The 20,356-nt window shown below is 49.7% G+C and overlaps 8 protein-coding genes across 8 annotated transcripts; 2 read left to right on the plus strand and 6 right to left on the minus strand.

Moving 5' to 3' along the window:
- Nucleotides 1-278: 278 nt before the first annotated feature.
- On the minus strand, nt 279-1,581 carry A1O9_12411 (large subunit ribosomal protein L4e; the record flags this gene model as incomplete). Its single annotated transcript, XM_013398630.1, has 4 exons — nt 279-1,044; nt 1,108-1,258; nt 1,321-1,415; nt 1,472-1,581. 4 exons carry the CDS (start codon nt 1,579-1,581, stop codon nt 279-281), a joined length of 1,122 nt encoding a protein of 373 aa, XP_013254084.1.
- Nucleotides 1,582-2,328: 747 nt separating this feature from the next.
- On the minus strand, nt 2,329-3,255 carry A1O9_12412 (uncharacterized protein; the record flags this gene model as incomplete). Its single annotated transcript, XM_013398631.1, has 2 exons — nt 2,329-3,056; nt 3,120-3,255. 2 exons carry the CDS (start codon nt 3,253-3,255, stop codon nt 2,329-2,331), a joined length of 864 nt encoding a protein of 287 aa, XP_013254085.1.
- Nucleotides 3,256-4,043: 788 nt separating this feature from the next.
- A1O9_12413 (uncharacterized protein) lies at nt 4,044-5,051 on the plus strand (the record flags this gene model as incomplete). The annotated part of the gene is made up of 1 exon (XM_013398632.1): nt 4,044-5,051. One exon carries the CDS (start codon nt 4,044-4,046, stop codon nt 5,049-5,051), a length of 1,008 nt encoding a protein of 335 aa, XP_013254086.1.
- Nucleotides 5,052-5,217: 166 nt separating this feature from the next.
- A1O9_12414 (alcohol dehydrogenase) lies at nt 5,218-6,483 on the minus strand (the record flags this gene model as incomplete). The annotated part of the gene is made up of 4 exons (XM_013398633.1): nt 5,218-5,376; nt 5,437-5,516; nt 5,589-6,080; nt 6,153-6,483. 4 exons carry the CDS (start codon nt 6,481-6,483, stop codon nt 5,218-5,220), a joined length of 1,062 nt encoding a protein of 353 aa, XP_013254087.1.
- Nucleotides 6,484-7,147: 664 nt separating this feature from the next.
- A1O9_12415 (uncharacterized protein) lies at nt 7,148-8,034 on the minus strand (the record flags this gene model as incomplete). Its single annotated transcript, XM_013398634.1, has 2 exons — nt 7,148-7,928; nt 7,955-8,034. 2 exons carry the CDS (start codon nt 8,032-8,034, stop codon nt 7,148-7,150), a joined length of 861 nt encoding a protein of 286 aa, XP_013254088.1.
- A 742-nt stretch (nt 8,035-8,776) lies between these two features.
- A1O9_12416 (uncharacterized protein) lies at nt 8,777-10,399 on the minus strand (the record flags this gene model as incomplete). Its single annotated transcript, XM_013398635.1, has 3 exons — nt 8,777-9,532; nt 9,589-10,130; nt 10,183-10,399. The coding sequence occupies 3 exons, from the start codon at nt 10,397-10,399 to the stop codon at nt 8,777-8,779; spliced, it is 1,515 nt and encodes a 504-aa protein (XP_013254089.1).
- A 1,639-nt stretch (nt 10,400-12,038) lies between these two features.
- A1O9_12417 (uncharacterized protein) lies at nt 12,039-13,032 on the plus strand (the record flags this gene model as incomplete). Its single annotated transcript, XM_013398636.1, has 2 exons — nt 12,039-12,746; nt 12,826-13,032. The coding sequence occupies 2 exons, from the start codon at nt 12,039-12,041 to the stop codon at nt 13,030-13,032; spliced, it is 915 nt and encodes a 304-aa protein (XP_013254090.1).
- Nucleotides 13,033-14,775: 1,743 nt separating this feature from the next.
- A1O9_12418 (uncharacterized protein) lies at nt 14,776-20,352 on the minus strand (the record flags this gene model as incomplete). Its single annotated transcript, XM_013398637.1, has 1 exon — nt 14,776-20,352. One exon carries the CDS (start codon nt 20,350-20,352, stop codon nt 14,776-14,778), a length of 5,577 nt encoding a protein of 1,858 aa, XP_013254091.1.
- Between the last annotated feature and the right edge of the window lie 4 nt (nt 20,353-20,356).

Below are 20,356 nucleotides of genomic sequence, written 5' to 3' on the forward strand. Positions count from 1 at the left end.
GCGGACATGGGACATGGGACATGGGACATGGACTATACGAGCTGTGGAAAGCAGATTTTGCATAGTAATGTTCTTCTCTGATTCTGGAAATCTGGCAAGTTGGCGAGTCTGCATTGGAGGACGGCCTTCCTTGTTGGTCACGAGAAGCTATGGTGATGGTGGGTGATGTTGATGTTATTCACATCACACGAAAACTCCTTCATTCCTGTCTTTTTTAGAAGAAGGTTTCGTCGCTACGTCAAATCGAATTCCCCTTAGCAGGACGCGAAAATAAAACTCTAGTTCTCATGCAAGACCTCCATGAACTTCGCACTTGCGCGCTTAGGCTTCTTGTCGTCTCCGGTTCCCTTCTGGCCCAACTTGTCCTTGGTGTATTGAGCAGCGTACGGGTTGAGACGAAGGAGAACCTGTCTGTTGCGTAGAGGGTTCTTCTTCTGGACGCCCGTCCGCTTGGTAGTAGCATACCCCTTAGGCTCGTTGAGCACGGATTGGACTTCGGAGCTGTTGATGAGGCGGGTGATGTCGGCATTGGAGACCACGTTAGAAGGGAGAAGGAAGTCTTTCTTCAAGGCGGATGCTTCAGTGGTGGAGCCATAGATGGTATCCAAGGCCTCAAAGGCACCAGATGTCCAGATGATGAAGCGGCCGAGATGGCCACCGGGGGCGAGTTGAAGGAGGTTCAACGCGAACACGGAGGACGTTTCGACACCGGGGATGTTGCGGAAAGCACGCTGGAGCTCCTTGCCATCGGTCTCTGGGTTGTAAACCACCAGAGGACCACGGCGTTGGCGGTAGCGTCGGTTTCTCAGTTTACCCTTTCCAGCACGAAGCTTTCGGGACTTCTGAACCTTGACGATATCTGGGCCGGCACCGACAGCCTTCAATAGAGCAGCTGCAGCAGATGTCTTGACGAGTGCAGCACCTTCGAATGCCTTGCTGGAAATGACGAGGGGGACTTCTGGGACGGTGGAGATGCGATGTCCACGAGCCAAGAGGAGAGCAGGGACGGCGCTGGCTGCGATAGCAGATGCGGTTGCAAATCGGCTGTAAGTTTGTTTAGTGGTTTTATCCATTTCGGTCGTGTTTGTGTGTGTGTGTGTCTCCTACCGCTGACCCACGTTGACCTTCTGATGCCACTTTCTCCAGACCTTGGTCGGTGCAAACATACGACCAGATCGACACTGGTTACCGAAGGCAGCTTGACCAGCTCGATGAGTACCGCCACCAGAGACACGAGGAATACGTGCGACGGCACGACCTGGCCCAGTTGTTAGATCCTTCTGATTTTGCGCAGCTTTTATGACCCAATGCTTGACGTACCAGTTCCCCATGATTCTGCTGATGTCTGCTCGCCTGCTTTCTCGCTCACGGCATATGGCTGTCTCTTATTCTTTGCAATTCCGGAGTGAACACTCCTAAATGTAAGGGTCAGCTAACAGGCCTTGTAATCCTAGAGTAATGGTTTTCGTACTGAACAATATCGGGACGGATTGGGGAGCTGAAGACAGCTGGCAGTGACAGAGTCTTGCCGCTGCTGGCGCCATCAGCGCCGACGATTCCAACGGTAGGACGGCTCGACATCTTGACTGTGTTGACGGATTGGAATTCGAGGATTGAAGTTTGGTCGTGGTGGGAACAAAATCAGATAGTCGATTCAAGCGCAGGCAAAATGGAAAGTGTGGCTTGGAATGGACTAGCGTTGCCAAGATTTAGCCAAGGAAATTCCTTCGGTGAAGCAAACGAACCCCTTATGACGCCTTCAAGCTTGAGACTGTTGCGCGTCGTATAATGAAAATCCTTTCTATCCTAGAGTCGTGTGGTTTGCAAACCTAAGTAGGCTGGAATGAATTTTAGCTGCATCCGATTAGTATACCTGTATTATTTGTCTCCTGGGAATGGATGGAAATGCTTCATACTATGTGATATGGGATCCTTCTTTACTTAGTTCTACAGGGGTTACATAATCCTTGATAGTCTTTTGTGATGAGTGCAAGACTGAATCATACGCCCGGCTCGACTCTCCTCGTACACAAACAGGCAAGAGACTGTGAAATGGGTCTGGATAGAGCTGTCATTCTGGGAACTGAGAGGGCACTCAAACAGGGCATTCTCTCTGTGCAGCTCGATTTTTGACTCTAGCTAGTCAACTCGTCCCAGAGCAATCGTTGATTCATTGAACTCGCGGGCCCTTCCTGTGGCCGATATTCCTTTCACTTGTACACCGATTCCGAGGCCGCCGCAGTCGGGAGAAAATAGATGATGACCGTTAATTTCATACATTCATGATGATCTACAGCCCGACGGTAAACATGGCCTTATTTGATCTGTTTAGACATCAATAGCATCAACAACAACACCCTTGACCCAATCATATTGCAAGAGCCTAGCCACCTCTTGGGCAGAGTCGTGGCTGACCAAAGCAGAAACAAGGTACAACGCCGCGTCCAGGCCACTAACAGCTCCGCCACTGGTGATGACTCTCATGCCACCGAGCTTCATGCTCTGGCGACGGACGATATTCTCACGCTTCGCATTGCTCTCTTTGCGCGCAAGACTACCCTTGCGAGCGGTCGACTTGGTACGAGTCTTGTTGAACACGTAGGGGTTCTCTTCCATATCTTCGCCTAGATCGAAGCGGGCGTTGTTGACCACATAGCGCTCTTCCATGACATCTGTGCGTTCTTGCGTGTCATTGGCCGCTGCCTCTTGACAAGCATGTTCGAGTTTAATGTAGAAGTCGGGGTGGGTGGTAGCCCCGAGACCTTGCAGAAGACCTGCCTTAGCAAGGAACAAGGCGGCGGTATCGACCGCCAGGAGGGTTCTCTCTCGGCTGGGATCCGCAGTCTGGAGGTCAGAAAAGGCGGAGATGAGTGGTATTGGTTGCCCCTCCTTCTTGACAATTTCGGTGGCATCACCGCCAGGGACAACGAGAACGTCGAACTCCTTAAGACGTTGTAGGGCTTCTTTGAGGGAGATCTGTGCCTCGAGTGCGACGCCTTGCTTGGTCATGACAGATTGATCGGGAGCAGCAAAGGTGAAATCAAAGGCTTTGGTGTCTATTGCGGTAAGAGCACGGGGTCAGCGCCGGAATAATGGCCGTGGGGCGAAGAAAAGCTCACCTGCATCATTGATGTCGTGCTGAGCATGATTGAGAACCTGCAATGGACCAGCCATATCCAGGAGACTCATGTTATCATGCAGTGTGATGAGCACCTGGATAGGCTCGAAGTTCTCGTTGTCACGAATTGCACTCATCTTGCCGACTATGGGAGAGAATAAGAATTGTTTGGATGGGCAAAATTTATTTGCTAGCTCGAGTCTTGGGTGAGGGTGTGGCTTTTCGTCGGAAATACTCTGGTTCAAGGCAGGATGATGTAAAAAGGACTCGGTGTTGGTGGTGCTGTTTCTGGTTGTGGTGTGAGAGAATCAGGTGAGAGGAATGAATGTCGAGTGTTCAGACGGGCTTCCTTTGGTTTCTGCGGAGACCCCACGATTGATTTCTGTTGGAAACGTGGGGTAGTCGAATGCCAAGAAATCACGAGACACTTGAGGGAGGGGTTCGACCACGTGCTGCACGCGCTGGAGAGTCACTGTCCTCGCGTTTCAAAAGGTCTAGAAATCCTGCAGACCTCGAGAACGCCCTTATTCGTTCGATTCCTCGGAGGATAGAAGGTTTACATGCTTAATGGTTGGGTCAAGGTACGTGTCCGAGAAGGAGTGTCAGTGTAAGCATAGAGGGGAGACAAGGACGAGGTCCCCTTTGCTGACAAGACATCCTCTCTCTAAATTTGCTTTGGTAGGCGCTAGATTTCCCAGAAATTGGAGTGTTCGGTCGTTTGATGACGGTCTTGACATACGCTGCAATGCGACAACGAAGGAACTAGCATTCGACGAAGTTTATTCGCCATGGGGCTTACCCGAGGTTAGATGTCGCTAGGGACAAATAAAAGCTCCCTCGTCGCAAGATTGACGATGTTCGGCAAGTCTGATTCTACTGACCTAGTGACTACCGAAACCGAACTGCACGCGCAGATATCCCTAACATGGCACACCCTCCAATAATACTATTCACATACGAGTCATCCGTCTTTGGGCGGAAGATGGATTGGTACTTCACGCTCAGCGGTCTGAAATACAACCACTGCATCACGCTCAACCGACTACCACGACCCGTCCTCGAGAAGCTCGGGGTTAAGTATCGACGGATACCCATCCTGGCGATCGGTCGGGACATCTACTGTGACACTCGGCTGATAATCAATAAGTTGGAGGAATTGTTCCCCGAGAACAGGATCAGCTCACGAAACCCATTTGAGAAGGGTCTGCAACACGTATTCGAGACCTGGTTGATCGACGGAGGACCTTTCTGGAGAACGGCGGGGCTTATCCCTCCGGACTCGGACATCATGAAGGACGAAGAGTGGTGTAAGGACAGACTGGAGATGACGGGGAACAACTTCAACGCCGAGACGATCAGGAAGGGTCGGCCGGAGAGTGTTGCTCATGTACGCACGTACTTCAACATAATGGAAAGGGAGCTACTCGCCGATGGGAGGCACTTCCTCCTGAATGGTCCGAACCCGACATTGTTGGACATACATGGGATATGGACATTTCACTGGGCGACTAGCAGAGGTTTGGCCTTGCGGGAAGCATTGGACAAGGAAGGTACTATTGATGAGAATCAGTTCCCAAGGACTTTTGCATATGTCGATCGGTTTGCAGACGCCTTGACCAAGAAACAACTAAAGAACGGCAAGCCCCAGAAACTTTCGGATAAGGAAACAATCAAGACAATTCTCGAAGCGGATTTCTTCGAGGCAGAGAGTGATGTCGACGAACGAGATCCATTGAACTTGAAGAAAGGCCAGCTGGTAGAGATATGGCCTGTGGAGTCTGGATTCAATCATCATGACAAAGGTGAATTGATCTCAATCAGTGTAAATGAAGTGGTGATTGCAAGCAAACCCGAAGTTGGCGATGGACTGTTGAGAATTCACTACCCTCGGACAAATATTCGCATCAGTCCTGTCAGCGGATTAAAGCTATAGCTGCTATCAAACACACCTCGCGGGCGGAAATTTGGTGGTACATAGAGGGGAAGTTGTCAATGACTATCAATCTAGCCCCGAATCTGGACATTGCCGAACGCTGCCACTGGCCATCCAGAGTCTCGCTTTGTCGATGCCAGCCTTTCACCATGCCGTATAGCCTCCATCAATAATGAGCTGATTTGACGATTAGTACAGTGTAAGTATCCACTTCTACTGGCATAGACAATTCGCCTACCTGTGATCCAGTCATGAAGGTGCTGGCATCACTCAAACAGAATAGTGCAGCTCCACGATACTCAGATGGCTCAGAGATGCGACCGAGCTAGAAGTATGTCAGCGACTATTGTCATCCAGTGACCAGTTTGGATTTTCTACGACTGACCATATTCTCCTTCTCCCAAAGTCCCTTCAGATGAGGATCATCTTCAAAGTTCTTTCTGACCATAGGGGTCATAATGTTGCCTAGGCATCGAGTGTAATTAGTATTGGAATTGTAACTCCGCTGACAAAAGGGAACGACTAGCTCCAACATACCAGGACAGAGTGCATTGACTCGGATTGGCTTTCCCTTTTTCATTTGGCCCCATTCCATCGCCAGACTGCGAGCGAGCTGACAGACGGCTGCTTTTGAAGAGTTATATACGGACGAAGTGAACCCTTTGTTGGCGATGAGGCCAGACATGCTGGCAATTAGTAACATGGATCCGGCGCAGTCATACTTGACCATCTGCCGGGCACAGCTGACTGCAGAACAGTAGACACCCTTGTAGTTGATGTCCATCATATCCATGATTTTCTCGGGCGTGTGATCGAGTGCAGGTTGGACATTTTGCACACCAGCAGCGGCTATCAGCCCATCAAGACGCTGGTGTTTGTCGGCAACCCCAGAAATAACACGGTCCAAGTTTCCGGCGTCGCGGACATCGACCTGGTCATAGTTCAGTGAGCATCCATACTGTGGTCCGAGTCTGTCCTTGGCGATCCCGAATTCCTTGTCTGGGTCGGCGAGTTGATCCAGGCAGTACACTAAGAACCATCAGCGATTAGAGAGACCATGATTTTGCAGGTAGTAGAGTGTTTACAGCAGCTGAGCTTCACCTTTTCCGCCAGCCTCGACCAATGCTTGGGCGAGTGTCAAACCGAGCCCACGAGCTCCGCCTGTGACGACAAAGACCTTGTTCTGCAAATCAAATTCCCCAAAGCACGCAGGGGCGCTCTTTGACTTTGGCAGTTTGTCTTTGACAGAAGGGGCCTGACTGCCAGCTGCAGCAGGCTGCAGATGTGCCGGGAATCGTCGCCTTTGCCACTGCTGGCAGACAGCCGTGTATGCAATCTTTCGACAGCCACATTTCGACTTCAAGATTGACGGGGGCGCGGACGGACCGCTCTGAACCAACCGAGAGGCCAATCTGGAAATAAGCAAAGACATCTTCGTGTAAAGGGCAGGAAATCAAGTTCAAGAAGTGGGTGGAAAGGGCTTAATTAAGGGGAAACCAAGCAGCAGCTGCCACTGCAAGACCCCAAAGGGCATTCATTGAAAGACTCAGGCACTCGCGAAGGGTCATCGATATATCCTCCCGCATCCTTCATGTGGTTGGTCGGAAGTATGATAAAACCCTGGGATAAGGGTTTGTGTCGCAAGTGTCCAGCAAGATCTGGAGAAGAAGTGACGTCGATTGTCGTGGCACGAAGGCGGGGTAGAAGAATTGCTTGTTCCAAGCCACCTTATCATCTAGACTTCAGGTGCTCATGAATGTCTTTTTATGTGACAAAAGTACATGGAATATGGCCAGCTATCGAGATACCTGTGAGTGGCTTTGAATCAACTAGCCTTAACCAAACCATAGGTGGCCCATTAAAGCAAATGGACATTTAGTAGGTATCCACCATGCAGCAAAGAAGCCAGGATGGACGAGGGAACGTTTGTCCCCAGTTTTTGGCTCGTCTATCAAAGTACATGCTTGGTCCAGACAAAATGGTGTGGAAATGACATGGGGTGGGAGAAGTGTGCCCAAGCCAAACGGTCCCTCACGGGACTGTGCCGATAAGGGTGCGGCAATGTCGCTGATCAAACACGCAAGCTGGGGAGGTCTTCACAAGGATTTCTGTTGCCGTGTAAGCCTCTTCGTCACCTTGATCGTATTACCAGCGCCGATCGAAGTCAGAATATGCCACCAGCCATGCAGTTCAAATACAAATTCCCAGGGAAGGCCGATGGTGGCCCTGGTTTCACGCAACCATTTGCAGGCAGCACCATCGATTAGCCATAAAACAAAACCCAGGAGGAAACTGATGCCACCGAACCGGAACGTTTGGTGCGCAATGTTTCGGTCTGGTCCCTTGAGCTTCCGGCTGATGAGATACAACACTCGGGGCCAGATAGCGGTGACAAGAACAATGAACGTCCAGTTGTGAAGCCACAGTTGATTCAGTTGGTAATGGACAGCACTGATGTAGCCTAGGACGCCGGTTAATAGAATTCCAAAGGTTGCTCTGACGCTGGCCGGACGGTCGAAGGTGTACAGCTCGTATATGATGGCAGCACAGACCCAGAACATGGAAAGATCGTCGCAAATCTGCGTCTCATACTTCAGGGTAAGGTGGAATGCGAATGAGGTGGCCCCGACGAAAAAGAGAGCCAGGTTAGGAAAAGCTGTGGTCGACAATAAAGTCTCTCCTGGTGCTAATGTCTTGAAGGCATAGTAGACTTCACAGTTTTCTGTCAGCTCTCCTGCGTCCTGAGATGCCCAAGGAAGGGTCCCACGGACCATATGCGAGATTTGTGACGCTGTTGACAAGTTCCGCAGCGTATTTGGACAGTCTGTAGTCTTCCTCACAGAAACTACCGAACCAGGAAAGTCAGTACAGGGTGCACTAGATGGGGGTTGGGGAATGTGTACTTTGCGACAGATGTTTGAGGTCCCCAGTAGCCGCTGTTGGCATATGGGTCTCCTGCAAAATTGCGCTCGACATAACCCATGATGAACGTTCGAACGATGATGCCACAACCAGGGAGCAAAATGCTCCGAAAATCTTGGTGCTTCTAGATGCGTCAGGGGGTCAATCCTAATGTGAACGCACGATCGATCGTCTTGAATAATGTTTGACTGCAAGATTTAGAATGAGCGACCAGAAATTTAAGAACAAGTATGTAAAATAAACCAGGCAGCCACGAAGGGTTGGAGTTCCGACGCCAGTCTCGTTGTACAAATCTTCCAGAGAAAAGATCCAAATCCACGAAGAGGGTACTACGAGACGTCCACATGGCTGGTGTCTGAGATGGCGACGAGCCGATGACTGAACATCCTTCGTTTCCGTGGTGACACTGCCAATTACTTAACTACATATGTAACTAGTTTGTTACGCTGGGACCGTATTCCGTATCTCGTACCTTTTGTTCGTATCGGCCAAGATTCGTGGACTGCTTATCTGAGAAAAAAGCAAGCCAGAACTCCAGGAAAGACGTTCGCAAGTAGATTGTTCCAGGTGCCTTATGGACAGCCGTAAATGCGATTGGGCCGTTGCTGTTGCACTTAGGAAAATTCAGGCAACGATTTTAGGAGAAAAGGCTTGCTAGGCTGACAAGAATTCACCCAGTTATGACCCGTACGTTGTTCATGTTCATGATCCACCAAATTCACCCCGGTTATTCGTACCCATCATAGGTCACGATACACCAGCATTGTCTGTATCATCACCACCATACCTGGCCGCCCAATGCCTCACTTCAAAGTTACACGCAGACCCCTCGAATCGGCGGCCGGAAAGGGCGCGAAGAAGTCGTGTTCCATCTCAACATCTTTCGGTGTGGTTTGGTACAGTTCGGCATCGAACTTATGAAAGAAGTTCGCAGTCATCAGGTAAAGATTCATCACCGCGAGCTCTTTACCTATGCAGCTCCTTGATCCCCGTCCAAATGGAGTAAAGTATTTCTCCATCCGCTTCAGTTCTTCGCCTTTGACTAACCATCGGTCCGGTTTGAATAGCTCGGGTTCGGGAAAAACCGATTCGTTGCTATGATTGCCTTTGATTGACATGCTAATCACGGTGCCTGGGGGGAGGGTGTAGGACTGATAGGTGTACGCAGTGCGAGGATTAGATCTTGCCAGTCGCCCTGAGACAGCATTGCCTATACGCAGCCCTTCGTTGATGACGGCCGTGAGAAAAGGCAGGTCTTCGACGATATCATAGTGCGTCAAGGGCTCTTCGACTGCGCCTGATTTTGATACGGCATCGGCGAGTTCTTGCTTCAGCCGACCAAGAACCGCAGGGTTGGCGAGAACGTGGTACGCAATCGCTTCCAGGGACGAACCCGTGGTTTCGCTACCTGCCCCGACCAAAGTTCTTGCCTCTTGTGTCAGCCTATCTACCGTCTTGTCGCTTTCTGGAATTGCGTCAGAGTGGACAATTCCGTCGAGTACGGATTTATCACTTCTTTTCTCGGCATGGACGGCCCCTTCAGCTTGACGCGCCAAGTCCTAGATTCGGTCAGCCAATTCATTGTTCGGGCTTCAAGGGATAGATCATTCCTCACGGTCTGGAAATCAAAAGACAGCAATCCTCCTTCCGTCGAGGTCGCCTTGATAAACCATCTTGGCATGCGCATGAAGATGGGAATGATGATTGGAATGTGGCGATGCCATACAGCGATGTATGAGATGGTTCGGGCTTGTCGATTGTAGTCGTCTGCAAAATCGATGGAGTCCAACAAGTTGAATCCCTTCGGCATACAATAATCCGTTACCGAGTCTGCGGCGAGACACCGGAAAGCATTGGACAAATTCACAAGCTTCCCATTCTTGCGAATGTCTTCAAGCCGCCTGCAGAGCTTGAGAACTTTCTCTCTCGAGGATGATTCGAGCCCCGCAATTGCAGAAGAAGAAAAGAAACGACTCATAGCTTTCCTTCTCGCCCGATGGAGATCAGCATTGCTGGTGCCAAAGCCCGCATCTTGAGAAGCGACAAATGCATAGTACCACCCATCCTTATCAAGCCGGCTTGAAATAGTGTAAAACTCATCAAAAAAGGTCGGGTCCAGAATATGGCATTCATTAGGTCCTATCCGGACGATTGGGCCTGCGAGAACGTAAGAAGCAGCAAAACCTGGATTGGGGCTGACCGGCCTTACCGTACTGCCTGTGCAACTCCTCGATCTTGAACACGAATTTCCCTCCTAGGATGCAATCATAGTAGAAGTCATAGAGTCGGGATATCGCAGCAAGCTTTGGCCCCGGAATTTTGGACAGAGGGTGGAAGAACAGGCGGTAAGTAACCACAGAGGCAATGCTTGCCGAAAACAGCGAAAACAGCAGTGCCAGCAGATTCGCAGAGGAGCCCAAAGCCATTGTGAAGTGAGGACTCGCGGCCTGTCAGACGACAATTAGATACCGAAAATTAACAAGTTGATTGAATCAAGCAATATGCAAACGTTCCCGCCTTGCTTGATGCCAGCTCTTTGGAGTCTGCACCAAGATCGAGAATAAGACAGAGAAAGGAATCCCCTCAGTCCTTGCTTTGATGAGACGAATGAGATGCAACGTAAAGCACAACGATCCGCCCATTTCTGACAGGCCGCAGTAGTTAGATCTGCACATGGCAACTGGTGCATTAGTTGGTTGTTTAGTTAGCCTGTTGGAGCGGCCGTTCAAGTGCCGGCGCACAGCAGCCTTTGAGAACCTCGGCGGTTCACTGCACGCCTCACCAATATGACGGGCTCATGGTAGTATTGAACTGAGTATCGAACTGAATACATGTCAGCTACTAGGTAAGCTACTTTATCCAAGGGTAACACGATGAAGGTAGTCAGGTAGCACACAACTAGACCAATACATGATACCCCAGTCCGGAAGCTCTCAATGCAGTTCCACAAACTAGTTTACGTGGCCCGGTACTAGGGAGTACTGGGTACTGTACTCCTCTATTGTGCATGGAACCGAGCATGGCCAGTGCTTTCGGACATGTACAGAGTACCTACTGTAAGTACTTCGTGGTGTGGCGTGAGCACTGGGTAGACGGTGGTTAGATCTCTGTACATCGGCCCACCCGCGGGGACTAGGCATCATCCTATCACCAAGTAATGATCTCTATCAGGGCTTCTTTACAGCATGCAACTTTCTTCCCTCTTTAGGATCGGCTACATGGCACGAATCTGCTCGCATTGCCTGCCACCCTCTTGGATTTGACCGACATGACAGCGCGCAGAAGCACATTGCGCACAAAGATCTTGACACCGCATCAGGTAGCGCCCCAATCCAAGCATGACGTGAGAGTCGTTGTCTATTACACCTATACTGGACCTTTTCTCGACCTTTCCCTTATGGAGGACGGGGCTACATGTGCAATTTGAAAACTTGCACCCTGCACAATTCTGCAAGACGACAGTAGGAGTGTTTGAGCGCTCTTGGCCCCGGTGATCAACTTGGCAATCGCTTGACAATGCCCTTGATTTTCTTCGATCTGACATGGTACATGGAACAGTGGCCACTGCCGGTGTTGAAGTCTACGGAGTTAATGACTGACACCGGAAGCGCTTGCTCAGCCCCCCCCCCGGAGTCTTAACTTCCAACCTACTTACTACGTCGTCTGTAATGCGAACGGAAACCCATTGAACACACGTGCTGTGGGTTGGGCATACCCGAAACTCTAGGCCACGTGTGCCGCCTGAGGGATTGTGGAATATGCCTGCGGACACGGAGTAAGACGGCTGAAGGAGCATTCCGTGGTAGTATCCACGGCCCAGACATTTCCGAGGTAAGGATGTGCAGGAGGGAAATCAAGATTCAAGTTGTGTCATTGGGTCTTGCTCATTCAAGGCTCGAAAACCAAGCCATCCCGATCTTTTCCTTTCGGTCTCGAGCTTGCACCTCTTAAATCACTCTTATTACTGCAGGTCTCCCCCCATACTTTGGTCATCATCATCATCATCATCATCATCATCATCATCATCATCAATGTTCTATGTGTTCTGCACCATACGTTCCAACAATGAACCCAGACTCAGACACTGACTCAGCCTATGGCGAGAGTGTGCATAGTGAGACAACATCCCTATCTTCCAGTGTCCTAGAGTATCAGTATGAGAATGGAAGACGCTACCATAAATACAAGGCGGGGAAATACTTCGCGCCTAATGACGAGGAAGAGCAACAGCGGCTTGACCTTGTGCATCACGTCCAGTCAATGTGCCTAGGAGGAGAACTGTTCAAGGCACCCATCAAAGAGCCGCACCGAATACTTGATATTGGTACTGGCACCGGAATATGGGCGATGGACATTGCCGACCGCTTCGAGATGGCTCAAGTCATCGCGACGGACCTTTCACCGATTCAGCCCAAATGGGTGCCGCCGAACTTACAATTCCTTGTAGATGATGCAGAAGCAGGGTGGACTTTCGAACAAAAATTCGACTTCATCCATATCCGAAATATGGGAGGTTCAATCGCAGATTGGCCGGCGCTTTTACAACGATGCTTCGACCACCTCAATCCCGGAGGGTGGTTGCAAGTAGGAGACTTCGAGGCCTGGGGATCTACGGATGATAATTCGTTGCCAGAGGACAGCTCTTATCACCAGTGGCAAACGCACTTGCAGGAAGCAGCAGAGAAAGCTGGACGTACCATGAACATCATCCCTCAAATGAAGAAGATGGTGCAGGACGTCGGCTTCGTAGATGTACAGGAAGATATTTACAAGGTGAGTAAGACACGCATTGTCCACGCATAGTTCTATACCACTACTACAAAGCTAACATTGTTACCTCTTCACTAACAAGGCTCCTCTTTCACCTTGGCCGAAGGACAGGAAGCTCAAGGAGTTGGCCATGTACATGCGCATTCTAATGCTCGAGGCCCTACAAGCCTACAGTCTGGCTCTTTTTACCCGTGTCCTCGGCTGGGACCAGGCCCAGGTCGAGGTGCTGCTTAGCGGAGTCCGGGCAGATCTAAGGAACCTGAAATATCATATGTTCACTCGATTGTAAGTCCAATCCATCAATCTCTGGGGGACCGGGAGAACGGGGCTGATGATGTCTTAGGCGTTACATTTACGGAATGAGACCACTTTGAATGGGAATGCCCAAGCGGCGCCACGTGGAGATGCACATCATGGAAAGATCTCCAGGTTTTCGCCAAATACGGGAAGAATTCCATCCCGCATTCCAAAGCAGGACTATTGAACACCGCGCTCGAAGCGAAGATTGGCTAGGTTCCAAGAACAGCGGCTCTTCAGAGGTTCAGCTGCGGTGTCCGAGCCACATGGCTTCGCAAATCATGGTATTTGGAAGGGCTTGGACCTTAGACCCGTGCCCTCACCAATGGTCGGTGTGGCCTGAGCTTCTGCATCCCTCGGCATATCCTGCGTTCAATCCTGCTTGGGCACATCGTCCGTCCACTGATTTATTCTCCGATCGACCTTCCATCTCCTCCCTGGTTATCGTTAGGCTTGCAAGTCTGGAACTTAGCCATTCTTGCAATGAGCATCTTCGCGGTCTGCCACTTTATATTCGCCACATTCAAGTATTGGATCAAGTGGGATCTGCATCCTCGACACAGAAAAACGTTGGCTCCGAGCTCACTCTAGGGATCGACCTTCGATGTTGCCATTAGAAGGTCCACCTGGAGAATCACCACGCTGGCATATGCTATATACCCAGAGGCGGTTCTTCACGGCTTCCGTGTGCGTGCAAGATGCCTCGATACTTTCTTCCGGCGCGCTGTTCTCTCCATTTCATCTGGTGAAACAGGAGAACATTTGCCACGTGGCTTTTGCGGCTGAACATGAGGATCTGTGTGCCCTGGCAAGGTGGGTTGTAAATCGAACACATACACACTTAAGGCTCTGTTGAGCAATCCATGCGAGACCTCGTCTCCATACACACGGCCCACTTCTTTCGCTTGACTTGTTGCCCCACAGCCAGACGACAATCGAAGCCTTTTGCAATGTGCGAAATATAATGACATTGCCCAGAGCTCACCTCGCACCAAAAACACCTGAATCTCACCATCCCCTTCAGATCTCCTGATCGAGAAGTCGATCCACAAGCTGCGCTAACACACATTGCAGGGGGGGGGGGGGGGGCAACGCACAATACAGATAGGAAGCAGGCGGCAAAACCATACGCCCGACAAGCAGCAATGCCTGTGTCTCCACAGGACATCCTTCCTTCTCGACCTGGCAAGCGGGCAACAGCGAATTAGTCATGCTAGCAGTGTTGTTGGATTGAAGGATTTTAGCACAGGACCCTCTTTCTCAACAAACGTGAGGCGCGCTGATCATCAAAAGCTTCCAAATCAGCCGTATAGCTAGTTAGATAGCCGATCTTTCTAGCCGGCCAGCCGGCCAGCCAGCACTACTGAATACAGTCAAACTATGTTCTACCCCGAGAGAGGAGGAAGAATGAAGAGCAGAATCCTTAGTACCGCTCCTGGACAGAACAGCGAAATTTCGATGGGTCGGGTGATTTTACATACTGTGGCTGAAGGACTAACTTTTGGTGCTAATACCTCTTTCCAATCAATGGCTTGCACCACTTTTTATTTTCGTCCCTCCGGCATTTTCGATACTCACTTTGCTCGTCCAATCGACTACTTAGCGTTTGAGAATATGGCCCTGCTGGTTCTTCCGTCCTTTGGCTAAAACCTGATACTCTTACACATTCATTCTTCATGCCCCGATCTTTCCACCGGAATTCACCATTTCACCAGTTCACTGTTGGACGAATCTCCTACGCATTCTTATCACCATTCGCCACGCTCAGACTTCCATTTTCGCCTTGCTTTTCAAAATCTTTTCGCCGTAACAGCCGTCCCGATAGAATGTGATCCATATGCGTTTCCAACCACTCGTTTCCCATTCGTCGCATGCCGATGAATGCCTTGAGAGTCTGCACTGGACTTTCTACAAATGGACATTCTGTCCATCCATTCGCCTTCCGGCAAGCAGGAGGTACCCAATTGTCCGTCAAAACGTTTCGTCTTACGAGCAGTTCGCGTTCTCCGTCCCATAGACCGATCAGGGTGCAGAGAAGTTGGTAGTCCTCAAAATTGCTGAAGTAAAGTTGGCCGGCAAACAGATTGAGAATGGCCACTTGATCCCGCGAGATCGTCCCACCATTATCTTCCTCAGGGATCTTGTACACATCCAACTTATCAAATGACGGCATGCCCTTCGACACTCTCGCCTGGTAAAGGAACAATGACGCTCGCTTTGACTTGCGAATTTCAGGTAGGAATAACTCGGCCTCGTGAGGAGAAATTATGATGGGCTGCCCGATGAGCTTTGTATACAACACCCATTGCACCGGCCTCAAGAAATTGTCTTGATCGCAGTTTGCTTTGCTTACTATTGTGCGAGTGAAATCTTTGGTAACTTGAATGTGCATCGGCCATGCAGCTTGAGAGTACGATGGCGCAAGGCTGGTCTTGGTCAAAACCTCAAACGCAGGAAGCAACTCATCAGAAGAACCGTTAGGCAAGACGCCGTCTCTGATAACCTTCCACAAAGCTTGACAAGGCTCTGGTTTCTGAGGCGTGACTGCAATTGGACGTTGGACCTCTCTGATCTGTTCCACTTCGTGCAAGATCTCACGTTCCTGCTCTTCGAAGATGCCGCTGTCTACAGAGAGAGCGATACCTGTTCGATCCCACTCTCCCAAAAGACCTGCCATGATTTCATCATCAAGCTCCACTTGGGAGGGCTTGAAAGGGAGCTCCTTCTGGCTGCTCACGTTGACACGATACATTTCAGATACAGGACGACTTTCTCGCTCTCGAATGATCTTCAGATAATTCTCGATGTCTTTTACATGCCCGGACGTCGAAACATGACGAGCAGCTGCTAATCTTCGTCGACTATGCAGCATCCCTTTTGTCATGCACTGTGCATGTTGATGTTGTAGATCAACGCAGGATTGATGGATTGCCCACCGGACGACATGAACACTGCTGATTGCTTCCGATGGGCTCTTCGTAACAGCCCGAATGCTTTTGTCAACTTCAGGAGGAGCGATGAAGACCACAGACTGGGATACAGCAAGCTTCCTCATGCGCATACACGCTTGCACAAGAGTGTCCTTTGGGATACGCGGGCCGAGTAAGACTGCTGCAGCAAATGCATCAGGCAACTGGAAGTCTGTTCCGCGAGTGTGGAATTCATCAAGATATAGCAGACAAGACCCAATGCTTTCCTTGAAGATGGAAGAGTTGAACTTTTCAGTGGTACCATCACGATTGACCACCATCTTCTCATCGACGTCGTTGAAAAATATCGCTGCCAGCTTGTGTTTGCATTTGCTTAACCACTGGGATGCAATCATTTCGTTGTCCTCTAAAAATTGTGCGCCGACATCGATTATGACAGAAAGCCCTTTATCATGACCAACTACAAGGTCAAGGAGCTCCTCGTTCGTAAGACGCTGTCCATGAGAGCTGGCACAAATGTATTCACGGTTATCGTGCCGCAAGATGGTTGCCAGCGTAGATGCTGTACTGTGCTTCAAGGCCTGGATATCTCCGAGCTCGACCGTCCAAGGAATTCGACTGTCGCAGGTGCCAGAGAATCCGGTAGTTACTTTGCCACTGCCATAGTCGGCACAAAGGTCCCATGCTGAAGTGGATAATTTCCAGGTAAATTCCCTCGCTACCTTGGGAAAAACCTCGCGCTTTAGGAAGAATTCAATGGCAGCTTTGTTGAGTCGAAGGTGCTCATAAAGGGTAGACATGCATGACGCATCGTCAAGGTTGATCGAACCCGCGCTTTGGTAGACTTCCGGTAGCTTGGATCTTTGCACCCATTTCGAGAATTCTTTAGATGGGTCTGTTAGTTTCAGCATTCTGCGGATGCATTGCTGAAGGTCGTGAAATTGTAGACCCGTGTAGTAGTAGGACAGTCCGGTCAGGATGATCATCATTTCGGGTTGCGCAAATTCAGATGACTGGGATGGAATAGCCTTTGCTCGATAAGGAACTGCCGCGAGACATCCTCCACGGCGATTCCTATCGAGACCGTAGTTTACCAACCATCTCTTGCGTAAGGCGTGAGCCAAGACCTGGTATGAGATCAAACCGCGGACCACATATAAGATGTCCAACTGGCCAGATTCTTTAAAGTGGGCCTTGATCTGTTCTAAAGTTTCAGGATGCACGTTAACATCTTGAATGAACAACCTGAGTGCTTGCAAAAGTTCCGTGTTACAATGACCTAACGGGACACTAGCCAACTTGCCCTGAACAACTGCGTCGACCAGAGATGACATCAAGGACTCGCATCCTGCGTCATTGAGAATTCGAATATGATCAAATGCGCCGATCGGTCGGTCCTCTAGTTCGAGGCCGAAGGGGGCCTTTTCTAGAGCTTGATGTGCATTATGTTGGACCAGATCGAGCAGCTCAAGCGCAACGATCCAGCGCTGTGGGGACCTAGAGAGAGGAAGCAACTCTCCAGTTGTGTATACTAATTCGTAGCCAGGCTCCAGCAGCTGATCAGATTCATCCAGCACGTCTCGAGCAGTCTGGTCAAGAAAGTTCTGAATACCAAAAAGCTTCGGAGCCAGCATTGAGTCAGTGTAAAGTTTGTCGTTGCATAGCAGACGGAACGAGTTCAAATGTTCTGGGAGACTGACAAGAACCCCGGAATTTTGCATGCACGACTCATAGAGTCCTTGGAGCACACATGTGTGAGGATAGTCAAGCGTTGTTTGTCGAGAGATAGGGAGGAAATACACCGTTCTGCCAACAAGGCCAGACAAAGAACGCGAAAGATTCCGTAGCATCTCAATCGCCAAAGGTTTCAGCACAATGACTCGGACAAGAGACGAGCCAGTTGCCAGAGCTGTCACAACCATGGGTAGGATTGTTGAGCTCTTTCCAATACCCATATCAGCAAGTACAACACTAGATTTTTCTTTGATGATTTCAAGTGCGACACGAACTTGTACTGGACGGATGAGGATCTGATTTTGGATCTCAAGTAAAAGCCAATCTGGTCGCTCCTCTGTTGACCACTCAGCATGAGCTGGATTCTCCAACTCTTTTGCCAGTGCCAACTTGTCATTCGCAGCGACATAATTCTGCATGCGTTCTACACGTTGGAGGGCTGTTATTTCTTCTGCATAGCGAACTATGACACGCTTCCAAGCGAGTGGAAGGTGTGACCGATACTTAGATGACAGAAGTTGGAGCAACGCCGGGTGGGAAACTGAAGGCCAAAGTCGAGCCATTTCGAGCCCATGATCCGAGGTCGGTTGGGGCTTGAGAAGTTCTCGAGTTCTCCGAAGAATGTAGTCGATGCGAGTCTGTACGAGAACAGCTTTTTGCTGTAGGAAGACATGACCTGGCGGCTTTATGGTTTTCTCGGAGCTCGTGATGGCCTTGCAGGCTTCGAGGCTTCTATGGACAAATTTTCCGTAGTTCTGGACAATTGGTGCTGCGTCCCGCTCGAGTTCTTTAACGATGTCTTCGAGCTCCTCCCAAGCAACTCGCATGTCGTTGGCATCCACAAGGTTTGGGTGCTCTTGTGCTTGTAGGAGATCTGCGAGGTTATGATCCAGCATGCTAGGGCAGCTTTCATTAAAATCCACGTCTGTCACCTCGGTTTGTTTTATGACGCTGAGCAATGATGGTGGCATCTGGTATATGATATGGGAAGCTTCTATCACATGAGGTTCCAGCTCAGTGACAGGGATTTCAGGGGCTACCCATGAGCCTTGGAACTCCTGCAATTGCTTCTCGTAATCGGCACAAAGCGACAAAAACGTATGGTTACGATACCATGCAGCGTACCGTCCTGTCAATAAAGTTTCCAATTTTCCATAATTAAAACGACTCAAGTTGGACTTCTCCGGTAGCACCACTTTTGGTCCTGGCCAGGACAATACTACAGACTTCAGAATTTGTCGGCGTTGATGCTCAGTCTCTGTATTGTCATCTTCAAAGGTTGTGGATAGTCTTTTGCACTGCGAAATTATTGAAGTGATCTCTTCTTCGGTCACTTCATGTCCTTTGCCAAGGTCATAAGAGTTGCGTGCAGGTGATGGAAGTTCCTGAAGGAATGGTGAGACGGCAAACGCTAGCAATGTTCGAAGCTGTGAGCTGATCTTTTGGTCCCCGTAAGTCAGAAGAGAAAATATGAAAGCGAGTCTGAACTTGGAAGGACCTGTTCGGCAAAAGCTCAGCAATGAGGCCCAGTACTCTTTTAACGGCATACTTAACAATGCAGCAAGTGATAGGCTTGTGAAGTCCTGATTGAAACCTGATACAATCTGCCAGCCCTGAATGAGCGATTTGATATCGCGATCCACAGAGAACTGAGTTGTTCCATCCGCTATAAGACTTGCCATGGAGAATGCTTCTCCCTGAGCCGAGCTTACCACGAGATCACGTGAACGGTATGGGAGGTCCTCAGGGGCCTGTTTGATCCCACCAATGGACTCGTTGCCAAAAAGCTTGGACGTGCGGCGGTGGGATCTTTCAAGCAAACCTACGTCTCCAGAGTAGTGAAGCAGGCAGACCGATTTTTCAAATAAGAAGTTTGCTTTGCGATTGTGTGAAATGATCTTTTCCACAATCCCAAAGAAACAGTCACGCTGTGAGAGCAGTGGGAGAATCTTGTGGAAGTCGGCGGTGTGCATTGTTCGGAAATTTTTAGGATAGAAGTTCCGCTTTGGCGACAGGTCTGCAAGCGAGGCGAGCAACTGTTGAGATCTAGTCGATAAAGGTATCGAAGTGAGTGTTACGTGATCCGAAAGACCGAGGATGACTTCCTCAGATCCAGTGCGTGAAGTGAAGCTGTCGCGCTCTGGAAAACTTGTAACAGCGTGTAGAAAGGTCTTGAAAAGATGGCCTTCCAGATCATCACTGATAAGCTGACCAAGCCGACCATCAAGTCGGTATTTCGAAAACAACAAAGTTTCGTTGGTTCCAAGTTCAATGCGAACTTCGACATGAGGCGAGGCGGGAAAATATTCCACGTTACCGTGCGGGATGAGTACAATTCGTTCGTTTCTTTCCAGCGGAGTTGTTACTGGCCGCAAAACAAGTAGACTTTTGAGCCCATGCAGGGTGCCAATAGACTGGGAACGGTCGACAACCGCGGCAAGCTCTTTGCATTTGAGATCGCCATTGCACAGTACTGAGAAATTGAGGTGATAACGAGGTAGTTTAATTTGGACACCCGTCATTTTATCGTTTGATATGTAAACCACGATATGCTCTGATTTTTCAAACGGTCGGAGTATGTTGCAAACTGCTTGGCCCATACTGCTGCAATTGTCAACTAGACAGCCAATACTGGACTTCATCGACATCGTG

This window comes from Exophiala aquamarina (genome assembly GCF_000709125.1).
Source record: "Exophiala aquamarina CBS 119918 chromosome Unknown aczIA-supercont1.23, whole genome shotgun sequence".
NCBI classification, from domain to species: Eukaryota; Fungi; Ascomycota; class Eurotiomycetes; order Chaetothyriales; family Herpotrichiellaceae; genus Exophiala; species Exophiala aquamarina.